This window comes from Pseudorca crassidens, chromosome 7 (genome assembly GCF_039906515.1).
Source record: "Pseudorca crassidens isolate mPseCra1 chromosome 7, mPseCra1.hap1, whole genome shotgun sequence".
Taxonomy (NCBI): Eukaryota; Metazoa; Chordata; class Mammalia; order Artiodactyla; family Delphinidae; genus Pseudorca; species Pseudorca crassidens.
In genome coordinates, this window is record NC_090302.1 from 8,666,574 (window position 1) to 8,679,661 (window position 13,088).

The 13,088-nt window shown below is 54.4% G+C and overlaps 1 protein-coding gene across 22 annotated transcripts in view; it reads right to left on the reverse strand.

Moving 5' to 3' along the window:
* RALGPS1 (Ral GEF with PH domain and SH3 binding motif 1) overlaps nt 1-13,088 on the reverse strand; it is a 331,729-nt gene that overhangs the window by 38,099 nt on the left and 280,542 nt on the right. For 21 of the 22 annotated variants that reach the window (XM_067743274.1, XM_067743273.1, XM_067743271.1 and 18 more), the window contains 2 exons: nt 12,839-12,932; nt 8,183-8,250 (listed from right to left, as the gene is read on the reverse strand). In XM_067743274.1, the coding sequence (XP_067599375.1) occupies nt 8,183-8,250; nt 12,839-12,932 (162 nt within the window). Of the gene's footprint in view, nt 1-1,652; nt 6,356-8,182; nt 8,251-12,838; nt 12,933-13,088 lie in introns of those variants that run through there. The other variant, XM_067743288.1, reaches the window with a different exon arrangement.

Sequence of the window (13,088 nt, forward strand, 5' to 3'; positions counted from 1 at the left end):
ATCAGTGGAGGCCAGTGCTCCTCCCCAAGGAGGGAGGAGGCTGGGGGGGCCGATGAGAAGCTCAGTTTGGGATTGATGTCTGCGGGCCACTGGGTAGATGGGTGAGGTGCTCGGGAGATACGGCAGCTGCGGACAGGTGTGCAGGACTTGTCAGCACAGGGGTGTGTGGAGCCCCGGGAGTGGGCAAGACATCCAGGCTGTAAGTTCAGTGGGAAGGGGGAAGGCCTGGGACAGAAGGCGGGAAACCAGTGTTTGTGGGAGGAGAAGAGAAAGGCTAAGAAGGAACATGTGTGAAACCAGGATCGACAGAACAGATATTTGAGAAAATGATCATTTTAAATTCACAAAGAAAGTGATCTCGTGCTTCGTCCATATTCTAAACGAAGACGGCTCAGAAGTGTTGCACGATTCTGACTGCAGCAGCCCCTGGTCTCAGCTGTCATGTCCTCCTCTCAGAGGTGGCCTTGGCCGGCCAGCCAGCACCAGGAGTCTGCCAGGAGCCAGGGGCCTCTTCTAACCATCAGCGTGGACCACAGCAGACAAGCCCAGAGCACCCCAGAAACGACCTCCTGTTCATCCTGTACGTTTCTCTTGGGAGGGAAAGAACTGCTGGTCTTCTCCCACCCTCGGGGTGAAATTAGACACGGGCGAGGGCTTTCATTGAGATGCAGGGCCCAGCGCTTCACAGAATTCAGGTCCCTGAGTTCTCACAAAGAGGGCGGCAACCCCATCCTCCTGGGCACGTGTGGCCTGTGCCTGGCCTTCTCGGCGCCCATTCATCCATCTGTGTGTGATCTCCTGCTGACCGTCCATCCCCACCCCCGCCCGACACCAGCCCTGGGAGGAAGGGACCGTGTCCCCAGTGCCCAGTGCAGGCCTGGGCGAGCAGTCGGAGCGCCAGCCAAGTGTGCCGAATGGCCCAGCGCCGTGCCCACGGCTGCAGAGAAGCCGGCTCTGCGGAGGAGGACACGTGGCCGGGACAGGGAGCCTCGTTCCCACGGGTTCCAGCGGCATCAGAGCGGCCCTGTCCCGGGTCAGCACTGCCCGATCTAAGCACCCTGGCAGCCCTGCCGCCGCTCTCGGGGCTGTGCTCCAAGTCTCACACATTCGAAATTAATGGGAGGCAGCTGTGTCGGAGGAAAACGACTCAATCTGGAATCACAAGACTTGCATTCCAGTCCAGCCTCTGCCTGGGCTGAGCTGGGAGCCCGTGGTCCAGCCTGCTCAGGCTCCGAGCCTCCGCGTCGTCCCTGGAGACCAGGATGACAACTGGCACGGTCCGGAGCCACCGAGCACCGCCCTGAGCGTCTGGGGTGCAGCGCCCACCTTCGCCCGATTCCAAGGGGCTCTGTGTCTTTTGGGTTCTTTCCTGCGTGGGCTGAGAGCCCTGTTCTCAGGCCGGGGCCCTCCCTGGGTCTGCCAGAGCCCTGCGGCCCTCCAGGGCCCGGGGGCCCCTCTGCACAGAAAGTCTGTTTGTGTTGAAAGCCTTCTCTGGCCAGGTTTCATGGTGGAGCCTGGGAGCCGGTGACTTTTACATTCACACGCGTTCTTTGTTTCTCATACATGTAGCTCTTACAGGTCCTTACTGTGAGCCAGGCTCTATCTCACACTCACTCAGTTTGCCTCAGTTCATTTCCTTCTGAAAAATGGCATCTGATCACCCTTCAACTGCGGTGAGGCCCAGACGCTTTCTCCTCAGAGCCAGAGGCCCAGGTCCCCAGACCCCCGCAGGCAGCAGGTTTAAGTCTTGGCTCATCTGCTTGACCTTGACGCTAACAGGCTACTAAGATGGGAGACTCCAGGGACAAGTAGGTGTGAACTCCAGGGTGAACTGGCTCCCTGGCTCTTGAGCCCCTCACTAGGAGCCCCTACCCACTCTGAGAATATAAGAGGGTGTGGGGGGGGTCCTTGTCCCTCACTCGTGCAGTGCTCTCTCACTCTCCTCAACCACAGTGAGGGGTCTCCAGGCCACTTGAGGAGCTTGCTCTATGTCCCCCAGCAGCTGGGAAACCCAGGGCGCTCCCAGTGCCTCACTCAGGCCTGGCCCACATGGCTGCAGCCAGAGGACAGTGGTGGCCACACTAGAGTTAGCTGTGCTCACAAGTCCATCAGTACCAGGACAGGTACGGCCTCCCATGGACCAAGGTGGTCCCTGTGAGGAGAGCTGGCATGGAGCTGAAGGCTTGAGGGGATACCAAGCAGCAAGAAGCTGGTGGCGGGCACAGACCGAGGGGCCATGCAGTGGCCCCTGGAATAAATCTTCATCTGCCTGGGCCAAGGAACCGCTGGAATCTCTGCAAAACCCATGAAAGTGCCATGAGAGGAAGAAGCATCTGGAGTCGGCACTGTGCCCGCACCGTTCTTGGCACCCAGACCCTGCAGTCTGCAAGCCGAGGAAGGTGGAGACCCTGCAGTTAGCAAGCCGAGGAAGGTGGAGAAACGCCCAGGGAGGGAGAGCGGCCAACACCCCTGCTCTCTCATCACAGGTAGTCAGGCCCCAGCTGGGGCGAGGGAAGGAGAGTTAATGCCAAAGCAGGTTTGGAGTTCTACTCTTACATGGAACCAGCCTTCTAAGGACCACGTTGGGACAGCCTGCGACTCCCAAGTGTCTGTGGGAAAGTCACAGATGTGCCAAGGTTGTCACCAGAAGCAGGGTGCTTCCTGCCCTGCACAGATGATGGGGACAGAGCCCAGAGTGCTCTGGGGCCCTCAGGTGCATCCTGCTTCTTACACGTGTTGGGTACAGGTGACAACCAGTCCAGAACCCTGGGCTCAGCAACTGGCTCTGCCCCTTCCTCCAGGCATAAGATGGGGGGTGAGGGCATGCACCCCAGCACCTTCACCTATAGGATGGGGATGATATTGCACACACACGCCCCCCCACCTCACAGGGTAGGTGTGAGGCTCACCAAGCGGGCGCGTGGGATGGGCTTAGAACAGTGCCTGGCAGAGGGTATACCCTCAGTACGTGTTAGCTGCCGTTACTATTACGATTACTATTGTTATCTTTGCACCCGTTTCCCTACCATGAACCGAGTGGCGAGGTCTACCTGCCCTCTCCTCGGGCCGGGCAGGCCTTTGTAGACTGCCTTGACCTACAGGGTGTGGCAAAAGCAAGGCTATGTGACTTCCAAGGTGGGTCACACAGATGTCATGATGCTTTGGGGACATCCGCTTTCGGGGAGCAATGCCATGCAAGAGTTATGAGACTGCCACGCGGCAGGGGAGCCCAGGCCACACGGGAGGCCACATGTATGTTCGTGTTCTGCCCCAGATAACCAGCCAGCACCACGCATGTCCAGATGGTTCCAGCTCCCAGCATCAAGTCCCTCTCAGCCTTCAAGTCTTTCCAACTGAGACCCCAGATATCGTGGAGCAGAATTTGGACAGGCTGTTTCCTGTCCAGATTCCTGACCTGCAAATCTATGCATAGAATAAAATGGTTGCTTTGTGCCGTTAGGTCCTGGGCTGGCAGGTTACGCGGCCGTGGTACCTGGCGCGGCTGGTGAGTGGTGAGCTGGAGCTGAGGTGAGGGCACTCCAGCCCCCCGTCCAGTGCTCTGCTGGCTGTGTCACGCTGCCCCTCCATCCGGTCAGCATCAGAGCCTGCCTGCGAGGGCCAGGAGCTAACATTTCTTAGTGCTAAGCGCGTGCCAGGCCCTATCTAAGGGCTTTTCCGGCCCAGCCTCAGCCCTGTGAAGTAAGCCTACGTGAAGTATTTATTCCTATTCTCATTTCACCAGTAAGAAAAGCGAGGCTCAGAGGGGCTACGCCGATTGCCCAAGGTCCCAGAGCTAGGAAGCGCGGGAGCCAGCCCTTGCGCTCAGGTCCGCCTGACTCCAAAGCAGGGCTTTTACCCGCTGAGCATAGAACAAGGAAGATGGAAAGGTGTGTCGGAGAGCAGTCCTGAAGGAAACTTGCGGCCCAGGGTGAGATTTTCCATGGACTTGCTTTGCTGCCAAAGAATCTTCAGAGAAAACCTGTCAGTTGGTTCAGCCATGTGGAGGTGGGGCTCCCGAGATCTGGAAATGTCTTCACCGGGTCCAAGGCACACACAAACATCACTTGCCCTCTCTTGGGGTCAACGTTCTTTATGATTTTTGCTCTCCAGGAAAATATTAGTTCATTTATATAAACTAAACATTACATATGGGGGGGGGGAAATAGAAGACGTGGCATTCCTGGCCTTTTTTCTCCCCAGACCAGAAACTGAGAAGGTTTCTCCACTTCCCTTCTCACAGTCTGTCCATCTGTCGGTACAGAGCTGCTGGCACAGCTGCTCCCCAGGGGTGGAGAGTGGGGCGCAGGGGCATCGCAGCGACGGAGTGCCCCCCTGTTCCCTCACGCCTTCTGATGCCTGCCTCCCCCAATAAGGCGTGAATGGAGCCCAGGAGGGCAGGTCTTCGCCGGGTTCCGCCGGGGCCTGGCTCACAGCCGACCCTGGCATGTGAAGCCTCGGGTAAACAGATGCCTCTTGGGGCCTTTCCTCGGCAGGTGTGGGGTGCCTGCTGGCTGGAAAGAGCCCAGAGCTGTAGGCCCGGCCCCCATCCCAGGGAGCCGAGGGAGGCTGCGTTCCTCCCATTCCTGGGCCTGCAAGAGGCACATTCCTGTCCCCGGATCTGGTCGGGCTCCTGCCACGCAGCCCAGTCTAATTGCCAGACGCAGAAGGCCTCCCTGGAGCTGCCCTCTGGCCCCGCCCCCCACGGGACCCCGCGGGTCCCCTCTGTCGTCTGAGGGTGGGAAGCCGGGACCACTGAGTGCGTCTGAAGCCTTCCAGACGCGCCCGGGCCCTCTGGTGATCAATGAAAACCTTAACATCCTGCTTCCAGGCTGGAGCCAGGGATTTGAAAAGTCAGTGCAGACGCTCCTGGGCGCCTGGGTCTGCCGGCCACACTGTGTGGAAACGCCGGCCTCAGCACTTTTCTGGGAGGAACGTGGAGTCAGCAGGCAGCCCGGGAACGAGGTGCCCACAGGGCCCCGCCAGGAGCCCAGAGACCAAGCGCCCCAGGTGCCGGGCTCTGGGAACCCCGGGCTGGTGGGGAAAGCAGACACAGAGGGACAAAGAAGCTGCAAGAGGGTATAACGCAAGGTGGGCAAACTCTGGAAAAGGCCAGGTAGTGAATGCTTTAGGCTTTGCAGGCCATGGGGTCTCTGTCCCCACCTCAGCTCTGCTGTCGTAGAGAGCAAGCCGCCAACGTGCCCACGGCTGCGTGTGGCTGTGCTCCGAGACAACCAGGGTGGGCTGCGTTAGGGCCGTGGTGTGCTCCTTGCCCACAGTGTAACAGGGGGCCTGACCTGGGGGGTGCGGGTGGGGCTGGGTGGAGGAAAGGCTTCCCTGGGGCCATGACATTTTGCTAAGACCTGAGGAGTGATTCAGGTGACAGAGGCAGAATCATAAATATTGACAATAATATCATCATCCTAATAAAGTTACCCTTGATGAGTGTGTCCCATGAGTCAGGGACTTGCGAAGTGTTTTACACACACGTGACCTCAATACATTTGCACAGCTCACTGTGGGAGGTATGATTATGCCCGCTTTACAGATGGAGAAATTGAGGCTTGGCGGGTATGTGGGCTGCTCTGTCTGACCCTTCAGACGCATTCTTCGCCCTGCTTGGTGCCTGTGGGAGGCTGACCCCCGAGAGGCGCCTCTTGGCTCCCTCACCCAGGCCTCCAACTGGGTTTGGCCGATGGGAGGCTCTGGCAGCAGATGGGGTGGGAGGGCAGAGGAGAGAGAGGTCAGCGCATTTTTTTCTCCCCCCTCCTTCCTGCTTCACCCTCCGCTACCACAGCTCCTGCCAAGCTGACCGTCCTCTGCGACTCAGAGCTTGCCAGAGTGGGTAACGTTTTTCCCCACCAGGTCCTTCAGCCTAGAGGCGCTGGGGGCCTCGCTATCCTTTGTGTGAAGTATTTATTCCTACTGCCATTTCACCTTCATTAAGTTTCTTCCGGTGAGTCATCCGGGGGCAATTCTGTTTCCTGCCAGGATTTTCTGACTGATGCTTGAGGTTAGCTAACTTGCTGGCTTCTGGTTTCACATGGCTAATACACAACGGAGCAGGTGGAGGTGATGGGGGATGGGATGGAAGGAGAGTCCAGCTGAACCTTGAGGAGGCTGGACCGGCGGCTGGGTCCCAGCTCCAGTACTGGTTTCCATCATAGGCAGGGGTCAAAAGTGAAAGCAGCTCTTCCTTTCCGGCCCCGGGCTCAGTGAGGGGTCCAGTCCTGCAGACCCCCAACTAGCAGTGTTAGTTTTCTGCGTCTGGCTCCTGTCTCCAACCTGGGGCACTGGGAGATGAATCTTCCAGCATGTCTGGAGGGTAGAAAGTGTGGTGGTGGGCACTTGTGAGCACCTGGGGAAGGCCAGAGATGTATGTGGTCATCCTGACAAGGTATATTACCCAGACAGGGTGCAGAGGCCTCTTATTCAAACTAATTTGGAGGAGACTCCGAAGGGCAGAACACTTCGTATTGGAGTCCACTCGCCGGCTCTGGAATTCTGGCATTCTCTCCTGAAGAAATAGCCTTGAGTGGCTAGAGTTTCCTATTGTTCCCTCTGTGGCCCTAAACGATTGCTTTAGAATCCTACTGCTACTTCCTACATCCCTCTGATAAAATCCCTGCCCCCCGTCCACCCCCTACCCAAGGTCAGGTGTAGCTGAGCGTCCGGAAGGAACACGGCCAACTGAGCGGGGGAAGGTTCTAGAACAGGGGCAGAGCTGAGACGGCAGAGAAAGACCAGTGCCAGGAGCTTCCCTTCTGGTCACCTCTGCTGGTGGGTCATCTGCCACGTGTGGAAGGCAGTGGATGTGGGAGGAGACTGCAGACGATATTTTCATATTAGGCTCATGGAACACTGTGAAAATCAAGCTCAGGCCAGCACTCCGACTGTCTCTTGAGGTGTGGACAGCAGCACTCCCAAGGCTGTGTGGATCAACCAGTGTCTCCCTCTGCTAAGTTACTGTGGGACACCCGACCACCACCCCAGGAGGGACTAGGGACAGGGTCCAACCTGCACAATGGAGCCAGGAGAGGCTGGGAAAGGTAAGGAGCCTAGAGAAAACCCTCAGGGCAGAGGCCTTGTTTGGGAGGGCTAGTGGCTAGTGGCTCTGCGGCCCTGGGCCAGCAGCACTGCTGCACTGGCCTGGCTCCAGAAAGGAGAAAGAGTGGCTTGAGACATCGACAGGCTGGGGGTGGCACGACACCAGGCAGCAGCCTGCGACAGCCACCCCCTCACCAAACACTCACTGCCTGTCAGACTCTACACTGCGTGCCTTCTGAATATCATTTCAATTTTGACGTTCCAGCGACGCTGGGATGGAAGACTTATTATCCCCATCTTATAGGTAAGGAAACTGAGGCCCAGAGGGCATGAAGTGGCTTGTCCAAGACTGCAGTGGCCTAGAACCCAGGTTGGTGTCACCCAAGCTCAAACCAGGAGGAGGAAGTACAGTCAGACCCCCGCCCCCAATCTGGTCCCTCCCCAGGCAGCAGCAGAGCTCAGTCCCAGTGACGAGAGTTGGCTGGAATACGGATAAAAGGAAACTCACAGACATGACTCTGAGGCAGCTAATACCGCGTGCACACGTGGGCAGAGGGCTTTAAAGTGTGACCCTGCCCAGGTGGCACAGCCCTGCAGAGTGAGAGCTAGTGTCACCTCCATCTTGTGGATGAGGCCAGTGAGCATCAGAGAGGTAAAGTGACAAAGCTGGGAACGGCATAGCTTGGATTGGACTTCAAAGCCTGGGCCCCTAATCTCTAGGGAACACTGTCAATATGTCAATAAAACTGATGCCTGAGGAAGGCGAGCCGTCTGTGTGTGGTGGGAAATACCCCAGGCATCCCGCACACCCTTCCGGGGCTTGTCAACCCGAGCCTGGCAGTGGGCCCAATGACAAGGGTCCAGGGGACTGGGAGAAGGTGCTGGGGTTTTCTCTATCCTGTGCATGCTCCCGGCTTGGGGCTCTGACCTTGCCTGTCTTAGGTCTCAGGCTCTTCCAGGGAGCCCCAGCCCAGAGGGGCCCCATGTGATCCGAAGCCTGGGCAGGCTGTAAGCAGGGACGCTGAGTCTGCCAGCCTGCAAACCGGACTCTGGCCTTTGGCTCCACAGGAAAGACCAACCCTGGCAGCCACGTTAGGGTTACTGGAGAGTCTGCCCCCACTTGAGGTGGCTACGATACCTGCAAGATCTTCCTTGGAAGAGACTAGTCTCGGGGAGCTGCTTCCTGGCTCAATTCTGAGCGACAGTCTGAAAACAAAGATTTTCAAAAGATTAGATGGGCTCTGGTGTGTCAGGGGGTGGGGAGCAGAAGCTAACATGTGCACGCTTGGAACTGAGAAGGTGGACTGCTGTTAAGCGCTATTAAAGTCACAGAACCAGGAATACTCTGAGGTTGGCTCCAGCTCACAGCCATTTCCTTCCAATGGCCCCAGGGGATTTCCATGACCAAAAGATAATGGTTAAGGAAGACACAGTAAACAATGTAATCATGGCCCATCATCTGCCGGGCACAGATGGCACAGTCTTCATTCTCAAGACAACGCTATAAACTAGGAACACCATCCCCGTCTTGTAGAGGAAGAAACTGAGGAGCATCGAGGTCAAGCAGCTTCCCCAGGATTCACAGGGCTAACAGGTGGCCGAGCAGGGGACCAGGGCTGTCTGACCCCAAACCCCAAACCAGGGCGTTTAATCATTAGACTGCACTCTCTCTCAGATGCCCCCAGAGAGGCCTGACGCAATGGTTATTACTATTTTTTAAAAGCATCGATTAAGAACTTCTGGGTGAAAATGACAAGAGTGAAGCCGGCTGCCAGACTTCTCCCTCACCCAACAAAACGAACAAACAATTATAAAGGCTCAGGAGTAAAAGAACTCACCAGCTGCTGCTCAGCAAGGGAGGGGGTATAAACTGAAGCCATGAACTTCAGAAACTCATAGCCAAGAAAAGAAAAAGTGGATCCTGGAGTCTAACCAAGAGTCCTAACTCGGTGCGGCTCCTATCCTGCCCTCTGAGACTTCTTGGTGGGTCTGAGCGGGAGGCCTTCCCTTTCCCTCTTCTGACTGGCTGCAGATTCTGGAGAGAAACGGATGGGCCAGATGGATAGTGTAGGGAATGCTCTGATGGAAGCGAAGCCTCCATGGCGGTGTGTGTGGGGGGGATGATTCAAAACCTGAGGGTATCCTTTTCTGGAATGGGATACAGCCCGAAACTAGGTGGAGGAAACCCTGCTGTAGGCCTTTCAATAGAGCCGCTGTCTGTAATAAAACAGACCGCTTGCTCTCTGCCTCCATGGAGCCTGAGCCCTGCGTCCCCCTGCCGGCTGCACGAGAGGGCAGAGACTGAGAAGCCCTGGGCCTCACGGCCCAGCAGGAGGCAAACCAGCCCCTCTCACACCGGGGAGCAGGGTCAGACGTCGCCTCCCTTCATGAGAGCCGTGGAATATCCAGATGGAGCCTCTCACATGGAAGCAAGATGAAAAGAAACGGTGTGGCAAACGCTACAAGTGTCCTCTCAGGAAAAAGGGAAAGAGGAAAGAAGAGAGCCTTGTCCAGATTCCCCAGCCTAGAAGGCAGCCCCGAGGCACACGAGGAAATCCCCCACGTCCTTGAGAACTCGGGCTGAATAAAACAAAACCCGAAAAATGAGATTAGAACACAAATGGGTAAGATGAAAGGGGAGATTGGAAAGCTAGGGGAACAAACAAATCAAGGACCGAAACGAGACAGGACCGGAGGAATACCAGAGTAGAAACAGACCATCCCAGTGACTGTCGATGAAGAAGATGGAGATTATAGCCATAAGAAAGAAGCTGATGGATTTGGAAGGCAGAACATCCAACATATGGATTCCTGGAACGCTGGAAAGAGAAAAGCCAAGAAGTGGCACAGAAGTAGTCAAAGACAGAAACCAAAAGAATTCCTCTGTAATGAATAAAGAGCATCCCTGTTCCAGGGAAATCTGGTACAGAACCCTCCACTCCGAGGCATTCCTCTTGTGAAGCTTCTGAGCCTCAAGGAATTCTTCACCCACCAGGTAGACAAAACAAGTTGCTTATAAGAGGGAAAAAACAGACTGGCGTGAGCTCTGTCTACAACAGCATCCAGTGCCAGCAGGCAGTGGAGCAGCTCTGCGTGTCCTGAGGGAGGGAAGCAAAGGAGCCCAGCAAGTCAGATGCAAGTGTTTTCATGAAAGAGATCGGAGGACTCTTTCGAAAGTGTAGGACTTCCGAAAAACGTACTTCATGACGAAACCCGGCTAAATAAGGGATTGATTTAAAATAAAGACTCCAGGACTGGAGAAGTGACAGGTGGTAAGAATTGAAAATGTTTCGAAACACGAAATAGTAGGAATTATGATTCCTGAATATGAGGTGTATGTTATAAACTTGGATGACGTAGAAATAAGAAAACTCACAACGATTTGGAAGATGGTGCAGTGGAGGTGAAGGGGGGGGAGCTTGCTAATGATCTCATCTTTCATGACCAGAGTCAAGGGACTCTGCTCACCATGGAAATCTAGTTAAAACGGAGCTTAGGTACTCCAACCTCTTCATGTTTTTCCTGACCTCTTTTGTTAATATTAGAAGGTCCTTTTAGGAAACAATATCTCTTGTGGTGGAGAAATATTTATTTGAAGAGCAGCAATTCCTTATGTTTTATTTCAGTTCCTTTTTCTGGTTAAATTAAAGTAAATACTTTTAATTAAAAATAGCAAGTGTGGTATAATCCAATTTTAATAAATTCTATTCTTGCATCCATCCACCTATCCATCCTTCTCCATATATATATATATACATATATATGTATATATATGTACTTTTATGCATAGAAAAATGTCCAAAATAATGTTCACTTGATGCCAACAGTCAGACTTTCTAAGTGGTAGGAATTTGGGTAATTTTTCTTCAATAAAATAAAATAGACTAAAGGCTGAGGAAAACAAAGCACTGGTTGGGCTCCTTGGCCCAACGTCTCCAAAGCAGGTTGGGACAACGTCATTAAGGTAAGAGCTAAGCCTGCGTCCTCTGGGGTGGGGACCAAGCCTCGGGGGGGGGAGTTGGGCCAGGGAGTGTGGGACGCTCAAGAAGAGTCACAAGCCCTGTGCGTCCCGTGTCACTCAGAGCCAGGGTCTTCCTGGGAAGGGACCCCCTCAGTGGTCTGGGCACAGGGCAAGAACGCAGCCTTCCTCCCTGGGTTTGTCCGCTTGGACCACAACAAAGGGCTTTTGTGCAATCCAAGCACTAGGTGCTGGGGGTGTTCAATGTCCTTCAGAACGGAAGGCGTTATCACTCACCACCTGCAGCTTGTCCAAGGATTATCTCATGGCCAGAAGCATTTATAGACCATTTTTCTCCTTAAAGGATATTAGTGTAAATGAAAAACTACTGTCTCCTGAACCGCATTATTGGCACATGAATGGAAAATATTACCCCCGATCCTAAGTGGGAATAATTTCCCACTCCGGGGTACTCTTTTCAGGAACAGCAAATGCTTTGTAAGTAAAAATGAGCAATTTGTGGCAAACGTAATTTTAATGGTAATCTCTGGCCTTTATTTATTGCTGTTATGATTACGTAACAGATCAAAATGTATTATATTCTATTGTAACAATATATTGTACAATAACAACTGAAGACATTATGTTTATGTTCCTAAAGATAGCCAATCATTAGAACCATGTGGGGAGCTTTGAAAAAATACGAATTTCCAGACCCTGCCCCCCCCCCCCCAACACACACACCTGGATGGCTAGAAGGCTTCCTAGGTGTCTCTGATCCACAGCCAGGGCTGAGATCCACTCCTGCAGAGGTGGCAGGTGAAAAACCTTGAACAGCCATTCCCAAGGTCTTGGTGAGTGAAAAGGGGTAAGCTGGGGTGTCTCTAGTGGCCACAGCTCTCTACAGTTTCCAGTGACTTTAATGAAGACCAAATCATCAAGCTGATCAAATTTTTAGACACAAAACTGGAAGAGATTTAAAAATATATTGGATAGCAGGATTCAAAGGGATCAGGCATGGTTTACTGGAAGCAACCAGTAAGATGAGATTTAAAAGAATACATGTAAAGTTGACGTTTAGGGGGGAAAATGATCAGTTACAAGACGGCTGAGACTTGCCTCCATCATATATCAGGCCATATGAAAAGTCCTGAGGCTCTTAGCTGACCTCAAGCTCAAAGTGAGCCAAGAAGACATCCAGTCAATACGGCAGACAGACCCAACGTGAAAAATCTTCCTTCTGCCTCTAAATACATAGAAATGTTGGATAAATTCCCAGCTGCCACAAATGAAGAAAGAACTGAAAGCCAGAGCAGGTGAGTGGAAGATGAGGCCAAAGGGCCCACAGGGGTCTTCATGGGAACTGGGCCTATTCCACACGGGCTGCATGGGATGGAGACGGGGCCTCAGCCAGCGCCGGATGGCAAGAGTCCAGCAGCAAGCTGGGGCCCCAGGGAGCTGCCTCGTGCATGAAACAGGCTCTCGGAGAGCTCTGTTTGGCAGCCTGGAGATGTGGCTAGAAAGCTGTCCTTCCACTCAGCGCTGAGTGGGGGCAGGCACTCTTGACCTGGAGCACTAAGCCTGCACCACACACAGCTGTGGAGCCCAAATTCATTCACGCTCCCCACTAGAGAAAGCCACGCTGAGAAGTTGACAGAACACCCTCCTCGGCCCGGTGGCGCCTGTGGGGCTGGGGCGGGTGGGAGGAGACACTCAGCAGCCCTGCTGTGGGCTCTGTGGGGTCAGAGGTCACCTTATGCACACGTGCTGGAGGGGAGGTGCCGGTGCAGCTGCAGTGACCTTCCGTTAGCCCTGCAGGGGGCCGGGGGCACTCACTTGTAGTTGTCGTCTTCCACAAACTTCTGGAGCTCTTCAATGTAGCGCACGGACTTCAGGTACTTCTGCACGTGGGGCAGGGTTGTGAGGTGGTCTGGAGGAGGAGGACAAAACCCAGGGGCTTCAGTCTCTCCCCATCCCCAGGCCCCCCATGAGAAGCTCCTTAGGGACTGAGACATATATTCAGTCTTTCAACAGTTGCTTATGATCCCTTAGGCTGGGCCTGTGCTGGGCCCAGAGGGGTCCCTCA